At 41.8% G+C, this 23,015-nt stretch overlaps 2 protein-coding genes across 15 annotated transcripts in view; both read right to left on the reverse strand.

Annotated features, from left to right (window-relative positions):
* Positions 1-106: 106 nt before the first annotated feature.
* VAMP3 (vesicle associated membrane protein 3) lies at positions 107-4,624 on the reverse strand. The gene is made up of 5 exons (XM_068658448.1): positions 4,482-4,624; positions 2,968-3,049; positions 2,176-2,334; positions 1,436-1,487; positions 107-676 (listed from the first exon to the last, which is right to left on the reverse strand). Exons 1-5 carry the CDS (start codon positions 4,592-4,594, stop codon positions 657-659), a joined length of 426 nt encoding a protein of 141 aa, XP_068514549.1. The 5' UTR covers positions 4,595-4,624; the 3' UTR covers positions 107-656.
* Positions 4,625-6,681: 2,057 nt separating this feature from the next.
* CAMTA1 (calmodulin binding transcription activator 1) overlaps positions 6,682-23,015 on the reverse strand; it is a 323,903-nt gene continuing 307,569 nt past the window's right edge. For 10 of the 14 annotated variants that reach the window (XM_068658408.1, XM_068658402.1, XM_068658398.1 and 7 more), the window contains one exon: positions 6,682-9,148. In XM_068658408.1, the coding sequence (XP_068514509.1) occupies positions 9,085-9,148 (64 nt within the window). In that variant the 3' untranslated portion in view covers positions 6,682-9,084. Of the gene's footprint in view, positions 9,149-18,468; positions 18,500-23,015 lie in introns of all 14 variants that reach the window. The other 4 variants (XM_068658399.1, XM_068658396.1, XM_068658401.1 and 1 more) reach the window with 1 other exon arrangement.

Below are 23,015 nucleotides of genomic sequence, written 5' to 3' on the forward strand. Positions count from 1 at the left end.
TACGTAACGCGCGCCGCACGCGGCCCCGCCGCTCCCACACACCGCGGCCACGTGCGCCGCGCCCCGCCCCGCTCCCCCCCCCCCCCAACAGAGACAGGAGGCGGGAGCGGGTCCAGAGCCACTTTATTGGCGGGGCCGGCGCGCGGCGGGGGCGGAGCCCCGCCCCTCACGTGCCGCCGCACGCGGCCCCCGTGCGCGCGCCAGCCCCGCGGCCACGTGCGGCGCCACCGCCGCCGCCACCCCCGGGGCGGCTCCGGGCGAGAGCGGGGGCCGGAGGCACTTCGGATAGGGCAGGGGCGAGCCCCTCTGAGATGGCACCGTGCGGGGGCAGGCAGGAGAGGAGGATCGAGGAGAAAAGCCGGCCCCGGCCAGGGAGCTTGGAACCGCTCCCAGCATCGGCCGGGGAAGCTGTGAGAAGCACCGCATCCTCCTCACCTGCTCCGTGCTCCCCGTTTCCCAAGGCACTGTGCGAGTGGCGGGCTGTGCTTGTTAGTATTTGTATTAGGAGTGTCTTAAGGCAACCAGGTAAAGTTAGCATTTCAATAATCAGAATAGGTTTGCTTTAAACAGCAGTAGATGGGCTGAAAACACAGCAGGTTTGAATCAGAGAGGCTGAAGACAGGCACCTTCGGTGGACTGGAATTTCTTCCTGTAACTCATGAAAACGCAGTCCAGACTATAAAAAGAAGAAAAATTGAGCAGTGGACAGTCTCCTTCAGCCCTCTACCAAAACAGTCTTGTATTTTAAGAATTTAAGATCCTAGAGATAGGTAAAGAGGGATTTAAGAGTTTTCCACGTTTGTTTTCCTGCTTTTAGTTTTCCCATATTCTTGTGCACATTTCTAATCTAGGACTATGTTGCTAGTGCTCGTTACCATAACAAACAAACAAAAACTGCAGTGTTTGTTACCATATTACAGCACAAACAGGAGTTTTGTCCTCTCACATAGAGTACATACTCTAGAATTCAAAACAGAGGCTGAGCTGTATGCTCCCCAGCTTACAGTTCTGATCCAGCCTTGGTACCATTTCACCTGGCAGTAGCAGAGTCTCTGCTTGAAAGAAGCCTGCCTAGTATGACAGGACCTGCTGCACTGAAAAGGATTCATCTAGCAAGAAACTGGGACAGGTGGGACAGTCAAGGGAGGGGTATGGTATTTCTTCTGCAATACACAGCTGTAAAAACAAGGGCATTCATAAGCCAGTGGGGTTCTCAGTTTCACACTGCACAGGTGTTTGAAATTCAGCTACTGAAGCTCTTACAGTGGTCATTTACCACCCCCTGCAAGTCAACAATAGTTAAAGTGGTCATTGATATTTTAAGTTTACATATATGCCTTCATCTCAATATCTCAGCTTTCTTTAAGCTTTACTAGTCAGTGAATTAATCCTATTTATTCCAACTCTAATAAATACCCATTTCAGTGAAACTTACCAATAATGATGATGATGATAAAGACAACAACAGCTATCAAAATTGCCCACATCTGTGAAGAAAGTCAGACAACACTTACTATAAGCTGTACAGCAGCATTAACAGGCCTTTAGGGTACAGGAAAGCAGCCTTTGTGAAGTACTTTTGCTTTGTGGGGTAGATTTAACATTGTAATTAAAACTTTCAGTAAACAGTTTTTAGTTCACCATTATCACTTAGAGATAAGCTGTGTAACACAGGCAAATTGGAGTACACCAACAATTTCTTCTCCACTATGCCTCCATCCAAAGCCCATTTCAGATGACCATAAAAGCAGGAATAACAAGCTTCAACATCATTTCTCCTCTTATCCTACACCACATTTTCCATTGTCCTTGTTGCTCACCAATGAAGACTCCAACCTTTACCAATAGCTACAACTATAGGAGACTGAATGAGCTCTTTCTGCAGTCCAGTGCTTGCTTGCGTATTAACTCAACCTATGCATTTTTCGCCTTTTTACTCCTGCTCCCCAACACCTCAGATTATTGTAGTGGTTCCCTGTGGCCATTACCATCTTTGACAGTGTCTTGTATCAAGCAGCATGGCTGGTAATCCAGCTTTTGGTTGCTTTACCTAACCACTGCCGTGTTTTAAAACTAAATGCTGTAACAAGTAACACTGGCTGAAGTCCCTGTTACTTCTGCCATTTGAGATGCTGTTGTGATACGGAATATTTTAAGTGTACAAGCCATGATTACCTTACAGTTCTTCCACCAATACTTTCTTTTCAGCTTGGCTGCGCTGGTCTCAAACTGGGAAGCTCCTGCTTGCAGTGCATCAGCACGGTCATCCAACTCTGACAGCTTCTGATCTCGTTCCAACACTTTGTCCACATTTACTCTCATGATGTCAACAACCTACATCAGAAGTTATCAGCTTTATCAACTGCAGGTAAAACATGGTGCTCTTAATGTTCTCTAAGGTGTACAAGCTATTGCCTTTTAGGTTATTGAAACAAGACAGACTTAGAAAAGACTCTTGAATTCACCTGCAGCTGGACATTTGAGTGTTAGTACTGCCAGTTGTGCTGGTATTCCCTTGAACCTGGGAAGTAATTCCTAACTAGCTCCAGAAGGAGCTGAGGCGTTTAAATTCAATAGTCAACCATACATCAAAAAAAATCTTGTTGGTAGCCAGGCTGGCTTTTGGCTTACCCCAAAGATTCAACATGTCATATTTGGAGGTGAGCCTTCTTTGCTACTGTAAAGGAGAATCTTTACAGAGAGCAAGCTTTATCTTTGCTTAAGGCAATCCATCAAGCACTGAGTTCACAACTAGCATTTGGACACTGGTACCCACTTACCCACTCCAACTGGATTATTATTTAAGAAGTTTTCAAGAGTTAAAGTGACAAGTATAATAAAGAAAGCTGAATGATACTAAGCTTCACCAGGTTATATAATGACTCTGTAACGACTGACAAAAATATCTGTTCTAGTTACCAGTTTCCTAAGGAAAAGGACTACACTGATAACAAACTAAACGTTTACCTCATCCACTTGATGTTGAGTCTGCTGCAGTCGACGATTACTGCCAGCAGCCGCATTTGAGCTTCCAGGAACACTGGCTGACCTGCAGTAAGGAAAGTCATCAGTACTCTGCTTCTCTTTTTACAGATTGCTTTTAATTTGATATGCATAGAGTATACAAATTACCCAACACTCCTGAGAACAGGAAACTTTGATCCTTGAAATAAACCTAGGAAAGTTTCCTTTTCTATTGGAGAAAGGATGCTTTAGCAGCTGACTATGGGTGTAAGTCACACCGCATGCCAAATCTCCTGCAAATTAATTGGTTTATGTGCTAAAAGACACTAGTGGCTGGCTAATGTAACAGTAGTGTGCTAATAAAGCACATGACAACTCCAGTAGTGGTTCATGGGGTTCAGATATTCAAGAGGTTGGGCTCAGTGGTGTTCCCCCCCTCTCAGCACAAACACTAATCTTCAAAATAGCTTACAACAATTAAGTACAGAAACTTAATGGTTGTTCTGTTTATGTGCTCTTCTTGTGGTTGGCCTGCTTCTTTTCTTTGAAGCAGTTGACATTGAGCAAGAAAAAGCACAAGAAAGAAAAGGCATTCAGCATGTACAACAGTTTACCTCTGGTTAGCTTGAAGCTTATAACCTCAGGTTGTACCTTTTTAACCTGGTACAACATTCCACGTCTTCATAATTGATGCAACAGCTGCTCGTGGTTTCCCAAACCATTTTCACAACTTTAATGACTTATTTATTTATCTTTTAACTACCTGCACTCACGTTGCTTTTCCATGTTTTCAATTTTTCTCCATGACATACATGTACAGTTGAATGTCACCTGATATCCAGAGTACTGGATCTGAATGTTATCTGTCTTTGCACATTTGGACATTGGATTCAAATTTACATTTAAAGGACACAAACATACACAAGCACCCAGCCAGATAGCCTCTGACAAGGCTCAGAAGCAGTCCATGCTCTAACGACAAAACAACTCTTGGGTTTTGCCACTTCAGCCAGCCTTTCATGCTGTTTTAATGCTGTTCCAAGACTAAACAGACTCAGAAACAAAACTACTTCCTGAGGCTCCAATCACAACAACCCAGTCACATGAAACCGCCTCTCATTTCCTCAGCTGCAGAACCAGTGCTTTCCGCGAGGACCCCTGGGGCTGGCAGCACTCCACGCAGCTCCTCGCAGAGCCGAGGGACAGGACGGGACAGGACGGGACAGGACGGGACAGGATGCCGCACCCGAGCAGGAGGCTGGCAGCCCGCCCAGCCCGCGCACTGCCCAGGTTAGGCCTGGGCTCGGCCCGAAGCGGGGCCGCTCTCAGCAGCCTCCGCCCAAGCGCACCCAGCGGCCTGGGCCGGGCCGGGCCGGAAAGGCCGCCGCGCCCTGAGCCCGGACCCGCTGCCACCCGCCCCCCGGGCCGGCCTCCGCCACCCCCGGCCCTCTCCCCACCTCCCCCGGGCCGCGGAGGGCCCCCGAGGCCCGGCCCGGAGCCCCCCGCCCCTCACTCACATCCTGACGGCCGGGACCCAACGGGAACTGCGCGCGGCTCCAGCGGCGTCCGGGAAGTGACGCCACGGGCGGGGCGGAGCCTCGGGGGGGGGGGGGGCGGGTGCTGACGTCATGCTCGGTGACGTCAAGGTGGCCGCGTGAAGCCGGGTGCTGACGTCATGCTCGGTGACGTCAGGGTGGCCGTGTGAGGCACCTGAGGCACCCGGGGGGGTTCAGGCGCTGCAGGCAGAGCGGCACCGTGAGGGGGGGGCAGCTGCTGAGGGGCTGCCTCAAGAGCTTGGCCAGCGCTGGGGGGGGCATTTGGGGAATGCCCTCAGGAGCGCCCCGAGCCCCGCAGTGTCCCTGGGCTCATTCCTGAGGCCTCTCTGTGTTCTGGCAGTCCTGCACCTGGCTGGGTTTCCGTTACCGTTCGTCGCAGTCCGTGTGGTGCCGCAGCTCCCATTCGTGGCCGAGGCGCTGATAACACACCGATGTTTTGGCTGACGCCTGCACAGCGTCAAGGCCTTGCTGTGTTTCTCAGCAGTGCGTGTGCCTTTTCAAGGTCTCTGTCTGCTGGTGGGAGGTTATGCGTGATCGCCTTTGCATCCTTTCTGTATTTTTCTTTATGTTTGTCTTCTTTTTCCTTCATTTATTATGCTGTTTTTTATCTCCGTGCCTTTTTTAATTTATTTTTTTTCTCCTCACTATTGCTCTTACAATTCGCTTCCTCTGGGAGGAGGGGGGAGGGAGGGGAATGAGCAGTGGGTGGGTGTTTAATTTCTGTCTACCTAACACAACACCAAAGGAGAACCCGGGAATTAATAAGCAGCACTGCAATACTGGACTTCAGGAGCAGACTTTGGCCTTTTCAGGGACCTACCTACTTGGAGGAATCCCATGGGTTAGGGCTCTAGAAGGCTGGCGTGTGGGTATCCAGGAGAACTGGTTAATATTCAAGCATTGCTTCCTTCAAGCTCAAGATCAGTGCATCCCTATGAGCGAGAAGCCAAGCAAATCCCTGAAAGGTGATGGAACAGCTCATCCTGGACATCCTAGATTAAAAGATAGAGTGCTACTTGCAAGCAGCTTACAAACACATTCTAGAAGAAGAAACATTTTCAAGGTTATTTACAGTGGCTAAAGGAGTATGTCACCCTTTAATACTAGAACAGAAGAGACTTTTAAAAAAAGGCACACACTTTGTATGGGGAAATTTTCTTTGTTTTTAATTTACAGCAGAAAGAATATAAAGCATTCAGAAAACATTTTCCATATTTTAAGGGCAATTCAAAACATTTTGCATGGTTCCAGCAGCTGAGTTCTTCAACAGATCCATTGATTCAGTGATGCTTTACATGCACGGTTACAAAAATAAAACTTACAAAAGAGAAGACATCTATACTAGTTTTACATGCAAGTCTTGGGGACCCCCCGTTGGGCACCAGCTATTGTGTGGAACTGCCATAAGCGTGCATCCAGAGAGGGGGTTCATGTTATATTTTGTATTTCTTTCACACAGTATTACTGCTGTTAAGTGTGTTTCACAAAGGAGCAATTCCATTATCAGAAGACAGAAGATTTGGCTCCTGGCACTTGGGAATTTGAGTTTTCCCGGGAAGCTGCACTTATCTTCTGTGAAAACACAAGTTCCACAATCAAGAAAAGGGTGAGCAAAATCACTTCACTTCGTTGGGAGTCTTTTCAACTCCCCAGTGATACACTGAAGGGTTATGACCCGACACAAGAAAGCACTTAGAAGCTGTACTTACCTTCAAGCATGCAAGTATTTCTGTTGACCATATGGAATTGCTTGCATGCCTAACAGCAAGTACATGCTTAAACATTTGGCTGAAGCAGAATCTAGGTTAGTAGATACACCACCAGGCCCATGGATCTGGAAGAGTAATTTGAAATAGCTCTGTATATTACTGAGTTGTTTTTATAAATATAGGGAATTAAAATATTTCCACTGAGGTCACTACTCTTGTTAGGAAAAAGATCAATTCTGTATCGTCACATTGGTTAATGGGAGCAACATTTCTGTTTCAGAATGTCAGAGTTATTCCAGTATTAATACAGAGCATTTCTTGTTCATCCCAAAGGAGATTCTTCTTGATTTCCATTTTTGTGTGTGAGGAAAATTTAACATTTAAAGTCCTAAATCCATACAATAAATTGAGTCTATAAGGCTGTCCACAGACACAGTGTGAGAGCCCGACCATTCTTTTTTACTTTTTTTTTTTTTTTTTAAATTGAATCAGGTCATAAAGCAGCAGTTCAGAAATGTACAAGAGAATGAGCTATAGCACATCTACTGTAATTCAATGCTGGCAGTGAAAAGAAGTAATTAAAAACAGGTACAATTATAGAAAAGGCACCAAGAGCACTGACCCCAGTTTTTTTTTTTTTTGCCACAATCTTTTTTTTTTTTTTTTTTTTTTTACTCTTCTTCTAAAGACACCAGTTTAAAAGTTTCTTACGTGTGAATATTTTTAGGCTTCACAACAAGCCTTGTGTTTAAACATTGCAGTTGGTGGCCGGGATCGAGCAAGAACAACTATTCCAAAACTAACAACCTCAAATTTACACCAGTCCATTCAGAAAATTTACACTGCCACTAGCAAACCAAACACAAAGGAACAGTTTCTGATCTCAGACACATGTACATAATCCACCAGGAGTTACTTCCCTTACATTCCTGTGTAATCAAGATCAGAACCTTGTTCCTATCGTTGAGAATTTCTGACAGTTTTAAGTTAGTACTTTAATGAAAAAAAATTAATTTCTTTGGCTCCTCACTATGTGGAAATAGCAATATACCATGACACCCCTACAAGATCAGTTTGCATCTTTTTTTAATTTTTTTTTTTGATTTTTTTGTGCAATTTTTATTACATTTTCTGACTTCCAGCAGGAGATATGAAAATGTGAAACATATTTTCTACTTTCATACTATTTCTTTTTTTTTTTTTGTTTTTCATTTTATGTTCATTCTAAGTGTTCTTTATTGGAGTGAGTGTATGGTGTTAAGCTAGATACGCTTTTTTGTACTCTTATGATTATCTGCTTTGCAAAAGTAACTTAATTTTCTTAAGCAATATTAGCATTCACATTACTTGGCACCATTGGCAAAAAAAAAAAAGGGGGCGGGAAGGAGGAAGAAGGAAGGAATAAATAAATGAAATTCAACCAAACCAAACTCCTGGTAGCCAAAATCAAATGTAAACATATCTTTTTTTTTTTCTTTCTTTTTTTTTTTTTTTTAAAGTAATGTTGCTCTGCCTTTTTTTTCCTAAGTCTAAATACAGTAGCTCTTTTTTGCCATTTAGTCATGCTTTAGCAAAAATGTTCTTCTAAAGAACATTTAAAATAAAGTTTCTTATAGTGAAATAAAGTTTTTGTTTCATTTTACAGACCATAGCCACTAATGCTTTGCTTTTGTTCATTTCTTTTTCTTGAGTTCATGCACATATCTCTGTTTTAATATATACAATATGTACAAACAATACATCCACACTCTTCTCGTTCATTCAGACAAAACTATACAAATAATAATTTTATCTTGCCAAGTTATTGACCCTTTATGAATAAAATATTTAGTAATTAATCAATATATTCCCTTTCAAATATTTTGTCATTTTCCATTTCTACCTTCTATATATACAGAAACTGCCCAGATTTGATGAAATAGCCAAAATAAGAAATTTACTGGCCAGAATGCAGCACCACTCTGATCTTTAGGTGGTATAAAATGTCCAGGCAACATATGTATGTGACTCTGCAAAATGACAAGAGGTTTGACAGTTACTTAAGATAAAAAGCTACACGTCTTACAAATTATTTTAAGAACTTAAAATAATAGCACATGAAAGTAAGGCTAGAAAATAAAGTGCTGAATATGAGAGAAAGTACATGACAATTGATATGTTTTTGCAGGTTCTAGTAAAAAAATACGAAAAAGAAACTTTTTAAAACTTGCTTAAGTTACTCTCTCTGTTTCTCATGCATTACCCGTTTATCTCATATACCAACCCCTTCTGTAAGTTCCCACGGGATGTATTAAAAACCTGCAGATTTAAAAAGTTGCATTAAGTGTGCTGTAGAGATTTAAAAGAAACACAAAGGACAGAAGAGCGAAGGAAATGAGGATGCATGGACCCAATAAAGATGTACTGATCTAAGCCCCTCCACTGAGACTCTCAAAGCTTCAGTTTCTTGGAGATGACTGACAAGTGCAGGAACAACATTCTTGTGTTGCTTGTGCATTCCCACCTTTTCTTAACAATATTTTTGGTATAATATTTGTACAGTTCCACATGTTGTTCAATACAGCCCTATATGAAAAGGATAAATAATCGCTTCTTCCGTCTTGGAGAATGAAGCAACTCACAAATTCTTCCTGGTGTCTCTTTTTTTTTTTTTCCTATGATCCAACAGAAGATTGAGTTCCAAGATGTCTTGCTGAACAAATTAAAAGTTGTCCATGAAAGTGCAAATGCAATGACCAAAACATTACTGTTAAAATCCTGCAGATGGTATTTCCAGAACTGCAGTGGGTATTTTTGTTGTTGTTGTTGCATGTCTCTGCTAAAAACAGAAAATGAAAACAGTCTGAAAAGCAATGTCACATTGCTACGGGATGCTGCTGTGTGTCTTCAAGTTCCTTGGCCTTTTTCAATTCTTTCACTCTGAAAAAAACAAAGAGGAGCCACATAACATGTCTATTCCAAAACTTTTTCAAGATAGAAAAATAAAAACGATTCCTCCCTTTAACCTCCAGTGTAAAAGAGCCACCTCCCAGAGAAATGACAGGAAGGTACTATGCTCCTGACACTGTAAACAGTTGGAAGCGCATGAGGGAACAGTAGAAATCTGAGAAAAATCACATTTGGAAACGTATAGTAATTTTTAGCTAATGAGTTTTCATGTTACGTGTAAATACAGTGTGCCTCATTGTGGTATTGTTCTATTTAATTGCCCTTTTTTTTTTCATGTTATGCCTGGCACAGTGGGGGAAAAAAATCAATCAAACTTAGAGGGGAAGCCTGATGTTAACAGGTACAGAATTTCACGTAAATGAGCGTTTATATGTGAATAAAATCATCTGGTAGGGTGCAAAGAAAGATTACTTATTCTAGCTTCTGTTCACTGTAGTCTCTAATACGTTGGTAGTGGTAGCAGATACATGTTTTTTCACAGCCAGTAGTAGAGGACATTGCATGCCAAAGAAGACAAACAAAGTGGAAGGGTTACTCTCCCTTGATGGGGCCTGATACTTCATTCTCCACCCTTTAAAATGCATGCAATACATTACCTCCCTCTAGCACTTGCCTGTATAAGAACTAAATCATCACTGAAAGCTGAAATAGTCAAAAAGCAAATTAAAAAGACGAATAGAAGTGGATAACTTCAGTCCCATCAAATAAAGCAGGATTCTGCATTGATGCTGGCATCGCAGTAATTCTCTGCTCAGGATGACAAACTGGCTGCATGTCAGTGAAGGCTGCCTGTAGAGGAGCCAAACCAAATCCAAAGGGGCTTCCCTCTACCGCCCCTAAACCTGAAGGTAGTTGCCCAACTGAACCTGGGGAACCTGGCTCTGCCTCATTCTGCAGGGTGCTCCTTCTCATGGTGCAAGACCTCTGCCACCTGCCTGCTTCCACATGCCTTTCCTCCTTTACTGCAAGGGGAGACCCGCCCTAAAAGGAGTAGAAGACAGCTTAAGTTAAGATGATTTAGCTGAGTATGTACATGCCCAATTACTCTAGCTAAAACTTAAAAGGACAAGTAACAAAGGCATGGTGCAAAGAATCATGTCAGAGCTGCAAACCTATGAAACAGAATCCAACTAAAATTGATTTAATTTAACAAAATCTAAGCAAATATAATTTAGATACTGAGATGTCAAAAGAGCTAAGCAGCATGAATGTCAGTTTGTAGCCTTTTTACATTATCTTTTGTGTCTTTCACCAGCTTGGTAATACAAAAACATGATGAAGGCTATAATCTGACCTCTAGATTTGGCCTATAAATATACCTCCACTATTTTTTAAATTTATTTTTCTGCATGTACAGTTAAACATATTCAGGAGAAGCTGGTTGTTTTTAACTCCCTGGTTTAGATCACTCAAAGCTCTAGTACTCATAGGCACTATGTTAACGTGTGAAACTGGGGGAAACTGGAGTCAATGAAGAAATCATGCTGACCAATGCAAGTAAGGTCAGACCTTTGCTGCTTACCTCAAACTACTGGAGAATATCATGTCTGGAAAGGTAGAGGGTTCTGCCAGTCTAAATGCACATGCCATTTTCAGAGCCTGAAGACGTATCTTTAAGAGGCTATGGCACTCTTCTGAAATCCAAGTCAGGCAGAGAGAACGTCTCAATACAGCTCCCTCAGATGCCAGGAAGCACTCCGATCTTCAGGCTGAGGAAAGGGCAAGGCAGCAAGCAGTAACACCAGTTCTGATTTCCTATTTGGGTACTGCTGTGCCAAGCCAAAATTCCTAATACAATTTTATAGTGAAATTTTCTGAAAAATTCTGGCTTTATGCAAGGTACTATATAGAAGACCCCGCTGACATGAGGGGAGTGAGCACTTTGGTGTTGAACAAAAGACAACGACCCTGTTTGCTCCTAGTGTGTTAGGACGTCTTATGGCGTTACCTGCTTAACTCCACATCATCCTTTCATTAAAGGAAACATGAGGGCTGTTGCAGTGAACTGAAAATGCTCGCAAATGACAAATCGATCATTTTTAGTATATTTAGTTTTCTTTTTTTGTAACAGAAGTCTATCTTGAAGTTATTAATGTTTCCGTTACTGCACCACTTAGAAGCAGTTGACCAAAATAATTGCTGTGCTAGAAAAATGTATGCATCTGTGCAGTAAATTATTTTTAATGTTTAGATTATATACATGTTCAAGATACCATCCATTAATGCATGATTTGCAGTGCAACTTCCAAGTGTTTTCTGTTGCACTTCAGTACCACAATGTAAAATTAAACTGTTAGTGTAGATCTTACTGAGAACATGCACATTATTTAAGCTGGTGGCTCTTTCACCAAGACATGCTATACCTTAGTTTAGCACTTCAACATGCAAAGTCTATGCTAACAAAGCACTTTTGCAGGAAGAACGCAAGACATGCTTTGCTGCGAACTTCAACCTACAGCATGCAATATCTGTACTGGTGCAGACCTATTCAATCTGTTTAACTGGAACAGAACATACATGCCAATGCAAGTTAATTACTATACCACTCAACAAACATTTGCACTAGTACAGATCTATTGAGAAATATGCAATGCTTTCCTTGGTCAAATGTGTTTTACATTGGTTTGCAGATTTTCAGGCTTATAAAAATTTTGCAAGTGCAATAATAATTACTGCTTAAAAAACAAACAAACAAACAAACAAAAACATACTAGTAACCTTACTGTAGGGAAATTCAATACAGCCTTTGAAAATCTGTCATGGGTACCATTACTGAAAGATGCTGCTTACTATATAATGGCTTGAAACAAACCATATATTCCAGAGCATTTATAATCCTATGCTTCAAGATGATGATCATCCAAACTTACAAAAAGTTACCACATTTGCTTTTATTAAACCAACCTGTGTTTAGTATACATAATTGGGCAGTTGTTACATTAAAAGTGGGAGTGCAGGTAGGTATAGGAATCATTTATTTGTATAGTGTACTGCACAGTAGGTAGTAAGACCCACAGCCTACAGCTGTGGATCTCTCATCCTCGCTCTGAAGAGCAAGGTCCAGGGAAGCCCTGGGCTGGCACCAAGAAGCCAGAGAAGGTGGTCTCCTCTCTCCTGGGAGCAGGCTAAAGGCAGCCCTGCTCTGCAGCATAGCACGGACAGAGTGGAACTGAAGCAACTCTAACTGCTACCAATAACTGAGCAAATTCATGGGCAGAGTGACACCTGGAAAGCACTGAAGTACTGTGAATGCCTTGCTTCTTTCCCAAACAAGGGCTATATATGAAGTGCCAGAACCAGAGCATGCATTAAGCTGTATACCAGATTAATGTAATTTATTTATCATTTTAAATAACTGTATTCTTAAACAAGACACTGAATTGTTATACCAAGAGAACTTAAAGCTAATTGTTTTCAACCAATTAATTCTTTATGGGAGTGTCTATGCTGTAACTCTTCCTGCGTCTTAACACAAATTTTTAGTCCTCATTTAGCACTTCATTTTTCTTTTTGAGAAAGTTCCTTGTTCAGCGGTACATTGATTTGATTTCATTACTGCAATGTAAAGTTGTCAACATGACTGTGGAGTTGGTATCCCCTCTTTGCTAACCCTTTGTGTAATAAAGCCCCTAGAATTCCAAATGCAGTTAAAAAGTAATTTGGCCAGGGAAAAACTCTGGACAGATCAGGACCCTTGAAAATAGAAATCTACTGAGTGAGTGCTGCTAGGACAGCATTTAAGTGAACGGTATAGCACTGCCTTTGTGCTAGAAGACAATCTACCTTGGTTGCTCTTTTTCCACTCTCAAAATTCAGACAGGGGAGAAGGGCCAAAGTGTAGCATCCATAGTTAGAAGCATTAATAAACTACTCTAGGTGGAAGCACACTAACAGATTCTATAGAACAGTACAGGCTATTGCAGCAGAGAAGGATGATGTTCCAGTTCAGTTTGGTAGACAAACAGTGGGACTTCTTTGTTTTAATAACAGAAAACCAAGAGCTGAGAGCACATCATACCAGCAGGCCATGTGCTATGGATGGTATACAAATCTTGCTAGATATCTACAGGCAACAGTGTGCTGGTTTAGATCACTTCTGAAAGCACTTCCAATTACATGGGGACTGGAGGTGAAGACAGTTCAAGTGATAACATGGCTGCAATCAAGAGCACACCAGGAAAGGTATCAGGCTATGTCTGTTGCAACACTCCAAACAAGAAGCACCATCCTACTTCAATAGCTACCGAAACCATGCACAGAATTACAAGGACTCTAAGTCTGCTTTTGCACTGATGAAGCCTTCAGCAAAAACCTCCTCGAATAACATTTCCCCTAGATGGTAAACACTTTTAAAGTACAAGGTCATTCCCTCAGCAATTGCTGAAGAGCAGATGGACGGAAAAAGCACGTGCAACAGAGATGATCACTGCTAAGGTGTCTGAATCACGGCCACAGTACTGACTCACGAAAAGAAGATGGTTTCACCTATGAGCTTCCAACCCTGACACTCAGGGGCTATGTTCCAGTTCCCAGATTGCTCCAGCCAGACAAAGCTTCTGCCCTTTGAACTGTGTTACTTACTTGGACACCATACCAGGAGGTTGCATCATTATGTGCTGAAGCAATGTAGAAAGCAACAGCCCCAGAAGCGAGCAGCAACTTCTCTCCCCACCCACCCTCCCCGAGTCTTGTATGGGAGTGTGTCAGCAAATGAATTAGGCCTACTTAGAAAGAATTCCAGCAAATGGGTTCATGGGTAAAGCATAACACAAAGCTGCTTCATCAAATTTACTCCATAATGCCCAGCCAGGAAAATGTTTAATGAATCTGTGTTTTATAGCAGTAAGTTCTGGCAATGCTGATCAGTTTAACAGACAGGGTGCAGGAGCCAGAGATGTCTTTCTGGTGAGTTACCTGTTGCTCTGAGAGCTGAAATAGCCTGTGGGACATTTAAGAAAAGGGAGCTCTTGCCTTTTTCCAGATATCTCATTTGGGTTGCAAAACAAAAAAGACAGAAAGGCCCAATAAGAATGACACCCCAGAGCATGCGGTCTGCAATTTAACACACACATTTGAGCTCCAAACACATTCACCCCCTGCAAGAGGTAAATGAAAGAAGAAATTACTTTGAAAAATTTTGTTGCATGTAGTGTTGCATATCCCAGTACTTTTTTTCACATTGTCCTAAACTTGAACAAATGGGACTTTCAATCCCTTATAACATTCCCCCATTCTCATTTAGACGCATAAAAACCTAGATACTTAAATGAAATTGCTGCTGCATAGCATATATTAAAAATATACTAAAAAAATAGAAGTCCTAGTTGCACAGGAGTAGGAAGGGGTTCAATGCTGAAATGCCAAGAAAGGGAAGGTTATGCAGACAACAACAAAATATAGGAAATGTTGTTTACTCAGGTAGAAAATAAAGTTATACTTACCAGAGAAAATGAATTCAGGTGTTACGTGCACACTCCCCACACTGGAGAGCAGCATTTAATCAAATAAGAAATGAGGTAGGGGGAAGGGGAATCTACTTGTAAACGAAAGATGCCATAAATGAATACATTCCTTTTTACTTATCATCGATAACAACTGTTCTGCCCCAGAGAAAACTTAAGCTTTGCTGCAGGCAGGAAGTGATCAGCCACCAGTGCGAAGAGACTTGCTCCTTGTGCTCTGCTCTAGATCACCTGCCTACCGAGAGGCAAAAGGGGTAACAGCTCAAGCAGACATATTCCTGTTCACATCCTGATTCTGGACTACAGACAAAGGTCTCTTTCACAGGAAGCTATGATTGAAACCGTTTTCCTGATTCATGCTTCTTCAGTGATGTGCATTAGAGGTGAATCCAGATGCCTGCATTACTGGCTGGGTCCTACTGTAAGAATGTACAGAATGACAAACCACTGCCTTAAAAATAAAACACTGACCTACTGGAAAAGGGAGAATATTAGCAGTATATTTTATTTGTACCTATGTACACGAATACATTTGCCTGCAGCATATTCTTGTATTATTAAATATCAACTGAATGCTGTTCCCATAAGCTCCTCGCTTCACCAACAGACATCCCTGTGAAGCCCAACAGAGGAGTATGAGAAAATTTGACACATACTACCACAGGATATCAAGGATTGCTCTTACAGCATTTTATCTGTAAAACAGAACTCATTACTGTGTTTTCTTTGGAAGAGCTCTCAGTGCTAGAAACCGCCACTGCAGACAATGCTAATAAAGCTAAGGACAGATCACTAGAACACACATAGGAATAGTTTTTTGCTTATACTTGTTTTTCTTGCCATTGGCTAAAAGAAAAGATTAAAATTTTTAATCCAGTCAATTTTTCTCACAGATTCTACTTCTACCAAAACTTTCAACAGCTGTTCTAACAGCTGAATGTTACTGTACACGAAACCTGAGATAACAGTGTGAAGCCACACACAATTCAAAGAACAATATAACTGAAGTTCTGGGCTTCTTTCAGATCATCTGCCCTAGCCATTAAGCCTTCTCCTGGGAGTGGCAACTCCCTGATTTCCTGAGGTATCCCACATCATTTGCCATTCAAAGCAAAACTTGCATATACTACTAAATCTTCAGAATCTGTAAATCTGCTTTCTGGTAATTTTTGATTTGCTTTTACAAACATGAAGTCTTAAGGTGCAACAACTAATTGTCCAATACTGGTGACTGGCCTGTCAAAGGGACCTTGAGCTGAGTCGCCATGCCCACGGAGCATGCCCTTGGGATGGCTTTCCCTGGCTTTGCTCATGCCCAGGGAATTGGGTGCTAGCTGTGTACCTGCACCCTGCTCTTGCTTCTTCAATTCTACCTGGGTGCTCAGTCTCCCTGTAGAGCACCCAATACAAGACAGCAGCTACACTGCTGTTTTCCATCCCATACATGTGAACTAACAGAAGACAAACACATCACGTAGTGTTGATATGTATTCACAGAATATTCACTATTGTCCACCAACCATTCACTTAACTAGCAAGCTTTCAAAATGCACGTACTGAGGTCTCACATATGGACTGCTCTTCACAGTCTCCTGTACTAGGTGCACTGACCATGTAACATGAATCAGCTTTAGTGTACCTTGAGACTGCAGCATGCATCTGCTCTCCAACTCTCCTAGTCTTGAATGGAAAGGCACACAAGAACAATTACTTTACTTGTCTGTGTTTAAGTCACACATTGCACTTTTTCAGTTTTGAATGCAACTAGCCCGCTTTGGTATGCACATTTTAAGTTTAAATCGTTTTTCCTAATCACGGAACAAAGGTCTTAAAATATACCCCCCTCATGTTTGATGTGCAAAGGTCACACACACATGGTGCTGCTAGTGGGGAACGCAGTGTAGCTTCCAGCCTGTGCAGCACCCAGGGTTGCAGCATGCACCCTGACCTCATAGCGGGGCTTTCTGCTGGCATCCCAAGCCTGTGGACAGCAGGGCAGAGGCACCCACATCTGGCACTGGCACGTGGCCAACCCCATCAGTTTAGCAGAAATTCCCTGGAGAGAAGGAAGACTGAGAAGAGAGCACCAAAACTGCAAAACAGGAAAGGCTGGAAGCTATGCTAGTTGTTTTCGTACACACTGTGTGTCCTGCTCTACTGGTAGCTCTAGAAAATATCAGCATTTGTCTGCAGCATTCATTACTGTCCTATAGCATATGGTAGCTGATCCCAAGATTAAAGATAATTAAACTTGCCTACTTTTAAAAGAAAGAGAGATCAACACTTACTAACACCCTTACAACAAAGATAGGTTGATGTATCTAAGCAGAATGACTTTTTTCTTTTTTAGTTACTTAAACTGATTTGTTTTCAAAACCAAATTATGTTCCCCCCCAAGAGGCCTTTGAAACCATACACACAACTGTAGACCAAAAAGCACCAGCCTTAACTATACCCCAAGAATCAGATTAGTAAAGACAAGCCATCCAGTTGGTCCACCATTAAAGGAATGCAAGAAATTCTTACACTGTTCCTGATTTAACCTGCATTAGATGAAACATACATTAACATAATCCATAAGAACTGGATCTATGGTGTTCTGGCTAGCAAATTCTGGCACAGCACTGGTGCCTCTGCAATCAAGAGCAACGTTTCTCTTCCTCCATCAGGGCAAAATCCATCAAATCAAGGACTCAAAAAGTTAAGGCACATCTGGGCCTCTATTCCCATTTCAAGACATTCTTGCTTCACTGGTTGTTATTAAAGAACCCAAATTCCTAGTTGTAAAAATCCAAGAATATGCAATGAAAATGTTGAAAGTTTTGAAAGAAATATCATTAGTTATTGCTTCATTATTAGGGTCAATAGTTAAATTAGTAATGATGCCTCCAGCAGTCTTATGCCTGATTTATACACTCAATCCTAAATTGTAAAAATCATCTCTGCATTTCAAGGTCAGTAAATCTCCGCAATCAACAGTTCAGTTTTCTATTCTGAATGCTACAAGAACAAGAGTTCACACAATTCCTCTTGAAATAGTAGTAATGAACACAGTGCTGTTTCCAGCTGCAGCTTCTGCCAAAGAATATAAACTCTGTTGTCCTACAGCCTCTCAAATTCAAAGTGATATTGAGCAGTCCTGCTGACAACTCAGGCACACATGTCTTGGAAGCCACAGCATCCTCTGCTCATACAGGGACTGTCACCTTCCATGGGAACACTGGTGTATTCTCACTCTTCTGTTGGGTAGCAAAGAGCTGGCCCTGGCAAGGTAACCAGATGTGTAACTTACCGAAGAGCAACTTCTGGAAGATAAGCATTGGTGCTTAGTCATCTTAGGAAGAAAAAAAACAGTGTGAAGAGCTCTTCTACTTCACTCTGGCTCCAGGAGAAACAAATACCCATCTAGTGTAAGCTGCACCTGTACAGCAGCTTCTAGCCTGAATGCCATTACATTCTCACAACAAAGGAGATCGTTATTCATTGAGGGTATGTAAATGCAGACACAGTCAAGTTCCAAGATCTACTAACAGTCTATTTGGATACTGTAAAATATCCCAACACCACCACCGCCTAAGCATGCCCATGATGAGTACACGTCCTTTTTCACATGTTCATGCATTGGTAACATCTACTGCAGAGCTCTGTCCTGTTACAAAAGCAGCAGTGTTAGTCATTGCAGTAGGGTTAGTTTATACAGGTTTCTGTTTATATAATTAATGGAGGTGAAACTTACTGGCATATCTTGGCTGCAGCCCCATGCAAGCAAGCAGAAAGCAAAAGTATTTAAAATGGAAGAGGAACTGGCTAGCAGGCAGCTACACTCACCCTTTTGTACAGCCTATGGTCCACCAGTGGGCTTCAGATTGCAAAACAATACCAAAGAGCTATTAGCACACACATGGCAATAACCGTACCTTACCAAGAGATTCAGTTCAGGGAGAAGGAGACAACACTTCTGCTTGCCTGGAGAGAGAGAGTCCTTCCCACCTCCTGCCTACTGGACTCCTCCTCTTTACCAGGGAAGAGGAGTCCTTTGTTGAGGTGTTTTAGGGCAGGAAATAAATAAATCCAATACTGTCATCCCCATGATATTTCCAGCTGCATCCTGCTTTCCCTTCTTGCAACAACTATCTGATTTCTAACTCAGGCCAAACACTACTCCATAAAAAACACTGCAGCACAGCCTAGCAATGGTGCAGATACTTCTCAGAAGAATGAAGTTTTCATAGAATTCAGAGAAAGAATAAGAAATAGAACATTATCTCCCTGGATCACATATGGATTCAGTTCAGATAACCCAAACCTACTTCAGAGCTCTCAGTTTTCCTTACAGCTCTAAAGTAGTTGGAAAACACTAAATAGGCAGATTCTTTCCAAAACCATTAAATACGTAAACCTTTAATTCTGTCTCACACAGGACAGTATTCCAGGAGACAAGCCAATTCATAGTATGTGTAACAGCTAATTTTAGGTTGAAAGCCAAATGCCAATGAATGGAGAGGTCTGGGCAAGGAACAATGATGGGTGAAAGCTCTCCTATCAGGCCAGGAAGGTTGTGTTTCTCATTCTCTACAACCATCACTTCAGCTACAAGTCATGTTGGTACTGTGCTATGGCTGATGCATTTTTTTCACCAGATTTTTGACAACATGACAACAGATGAATAAACAATTTTTTTTAAAGTCAAAAGGAAAAAATACATCTGAGCATCAGAAATCAGAATGACTGCTGCTGATGAATGACTACTTTTGTCTTCATGATGCCTGCTAACATTCAGCCAGTAGAGTGCCAATATCTTCTGTAAGAATACACTCAACCAAAACTTACATCCCTCTTCTGATTTTCAGCAATGTCTACTCATCCATTACTAAAAGAGCTCCAACCACATCATTAACTGTCTAAACACTGGAAATACTGTCTGATCAGGCAACAAGCATAAGCTCAGGGGATCAGAGATCACAAGACCGACATACCTATTTACACACACTGACACGGACCCTCAAGCTGACAGGAATCATGTTTGCTCTACTTGGTATTTGTGACAAAAAGCTAATTTAAAAAAAATGGAACAGGAAGATCAGTTAAGCTGTTCTTCTGAATGTTAGCCTAGAAAAGAGTTCTCATAATTGGCTTAAACTAGACTTTGATCTATTTAAAAAACGTGTGAAAAGTAAGCAACCAGATGGTTACCAGGAGAAAGCCTGAGTAACCCTTGCATAAAGGCTACAGGATAATCTCTCAGTAAAACTCCAGCAATAGAATCTGTATGTGAACAAAAGTCATATTTATTTTTTTTTGAGGTTGAATTTTGAACTTTAAGAATTCACTGCCTTTTCACTTAGCTCAATATCTGTATGACAGACTGCAAGTGGCTTTTACATCCTGCCTTGTCTATCAGCTGACAGGCATCTGCTACAAGATCCTGCTTTGATGTTTCTGCATACACTCTCTTTTCTCTGTCACTCCCCCAGATTTTCCAAAAATATCAGTCATTTCTATCTCCAGTACTGACAAGGCACTGTGGTTTAACAAGTAGCCTCGTGCCATTTTTATGATAAAGAGCAATAAATAACACTTGTTCTTCGGGCTTGTCCCTGCATGTTCAGGAGCTTGGATGGATGATGTATTTTAGGTCTTCTTAGTTTCCTGTTTACAGCAGATTTTGCTAATTTTGAGCATTTCAACAGGAGTCTGTGGTGGGATTTCAAAAGCAGTACCCCTGAAACTGTGTGGAATTGTACCGGGGACACTGCCATCAGTTGTATCCTATATGAGCATTACATAGGAGGCTGAAAGGGCAAAGTTATGAGGCATATATATATGTAGGTGTTTTTAAACTTATTTAACATCCTAAGTTTTATTACATTATCTTTAGAAATACGTAAGCAAGAAAAGCCAAGTAGCAAGGAATAAGTCTAATTATTAAGATACAGAAGAGAAAGTTAAAAAAAAAAAAAAAAAAGAGAGATTGAAAGCTTGAAGAGCAGCAGATGAGAAGGAACCAACTACCTTGTCTTGCCACCTAGTACCCCAGTGTACATGCACAATGAACAGGGCAGCACTGAAAGAAGGTTGCAGAGTCTGGCTTCGGAAGGAAAGAACGCAAATGGTCCAAGGCCAGGACGTGGCTGTGCTGGGGAAAGCACATGGCTCTCGCCCTTGGCTCCTTCCAGCCAGGTGAGGAAGCAAATGGGACAGTTTCAGAGCCAGCTGAGACAGTGAACAGGTAAATGTCTGGTTTAGTAAGTACATCTGTATTACTTCCACTTTTACACCATCCCTTTGCAGTTGCTTACACAAGCAAAACACTTAAACCCATTTACCTTCAAAATCCTACATGGTAATATAGGGCTATGAACCTCAGTGGCATATCATTCTTCAACAAGCTCAAGCAAGCACAAGGACCAGATCACTCTGTACAGTACCTGAAGCCAGGAGGGCCCAAGGGCCCAGGAGATATCCCTGTGGCATCATCCCAGGATCACAGATCTAGCCTACATGCACAGAGCACCAACTGCTATGGAAAAAAATCTTTCTTTTTAACTGCTTACTTCAAGCTTTTCTGACAAGCAGGAGGAATATGGGAAAAGAGGCCCAAATTTTTCACAAATTTTTAAGAAGTTCTCTAAAGTTATGTTGGTGTCAAACAGATTCAACACTATTTTTATCATATATGGGAAATTTTGCTTTTAATTTTAGCATTTGCTGATGACAAAATGATCCTGGATAAACGTTTGCGTCTGTTAATATTAATAACACTAACACAGTTTTAAACCCTTATAATTGTTTAGAAAAAGTACATGTCCATGACTGTGATTGTTTTAATTTCAGAAGAAAATGCAAGGCAGTTTTGAAACGGTCACATCTTCGGTAGAAATATTTTTTTTCCTCTATTGCATCCTAACCAGGAAACATGGACTACTTCCCAAGTCACCATAATCTCTAACAAAGTGCCTACAGACACACACAAGGCTGCACTGTTGCAGAAGTTTGAGTTTCTGTGCAGCATGACAGAAGCCAGAGAACACCTTCTCACGATGGATTCCCCCCACCTGATTCTTGTTCTTATTGCTTGTCTAGAAATACACAAGACCTAAACCCTTCTCCCAGAGGTACACGGCAGCAGGGACAATGCTGCTCAAAAGAAAGATCAGGCTACAGGCAAAGGGGAAGTGTCTTGCCTGCAAACTTCAGTGATGCAGATGAGTAGGTCTTGCTCTAAGAAGGAAATAGGAGATGCTGAGAAAGAGGAAGGCAATGAGCTGAAGGCAAGAAGAACTGCTGGAACCATGGGCAATTCTGAAGAGTCTAGGCTACTTGACAGAGGAAGATCTAATGGAGCATGAAGGAAGTACATTGCACATTCCAGATATTATTGGGAAACCCAGTGATAAAACTAATTGTGACATTCTCTGGACTTGGGTATGCAGGTCAGCTGTAAGAGCACCTGGCAGTTTTACTCCATAAGCTTCAAAGATGGCAACAGGTAGGTGGCTTCCCCAGGGACTGCCTGGACCTTAAGCAGATCTGAGAGAATATAAATTTCAAGTCTGTCTAATTCAGTGGGACAAGCTGCCTAATGAACACGATCAAACAAACCTTTCAGTCCCTTCCATACACCCCACTATGAGCACAAAGCCACGTGTGCTTCTTCATGATCTACTGTGGCTGTTTCAAATGCATTTAGAACTGTCCTGGAAGCTATAAAGCTCTCTTTCTTATCTGCATGTTACTTGCCATTGAACCTGGAGGTAAGATGTCCTTGCACAACATGAGCCACGCCAACTTCCTGCAAACTGCAGCTCTAAAATCTTCCACATCACTAGAGTCATGTGTCTAAAATCAAGTTTATCACATGCGTCTCTGACTCTCAGAGCTCTGTTTACTCTCAGACATCACTGGGCTGAACTATACATGCTTTAAAATATATTAGGTCAGACCAGCTCCTACTAGCAGATGAGATGCGTGTGGTGAGAATGGAGAGCGGAGTCAGAAACATCTAAATTTACTTTTGTCTAGGCAAATTTCCAGTTTGCAAACTGATCATATATGGGCTCCTTTCATTGGAAAATCAGGACAGACACTCTGCACATAGCAGAGTACTGGCACAGTAGCGTCATGTGTCAACCTGCCTCGTTTTTCAAGTGAGCACTTTGGCAAGCATGCTCACGTTTTCATACTGACAGGAGAGAATTCATCTTCATGTCTTTGTCTGTACTCCCAGTTACTATGTGTGGAGTGGCTAAAGTGAACTAACTTCTACTTTGCTGGCACATTCCACCTGTCCACATTAAAAAGAAACTATATTTGATGACAGTCTAGCAATTGACCCTTGTGACTAAACTAAAAGTACTTCTGGTATACACAAGATA

Source organism: Anas acuta, chromosome 22 (assembly GCF_963932015.1).
Source record: "Anas acuta chromosome 22, bAnaAcu1.1, whole genome shotgun sequence".
NCBI lineage: Eukaryota > Metazoa > Chordata > Aves > Anseriformes > Anatidae > Anas > Anas acuta.

Coding starts and splice junctions, on each gene's coding strand:
- VAMP3 (XM_068658448.1), bottom strand. CDS start 4,594: ATGACGTCAGCACCCGCCCCCCCCCCCCCCGAGGCTCCGCCCCGCCCG. Junction 2,335..2,967: donor CTCAACATCAAGTGGATGAG/GTAAACGTTTAG, acceptor CTTCTGATGTAG/GTTGTTGACATCATGAGAGT. Junction 1,488..2,175: donor ATTGGTGGAAGAACTGTAAG/GTAATCATGGCT, acceptor CTTTCTTCACAG/ATGTGGGCAATTTTGATAGC.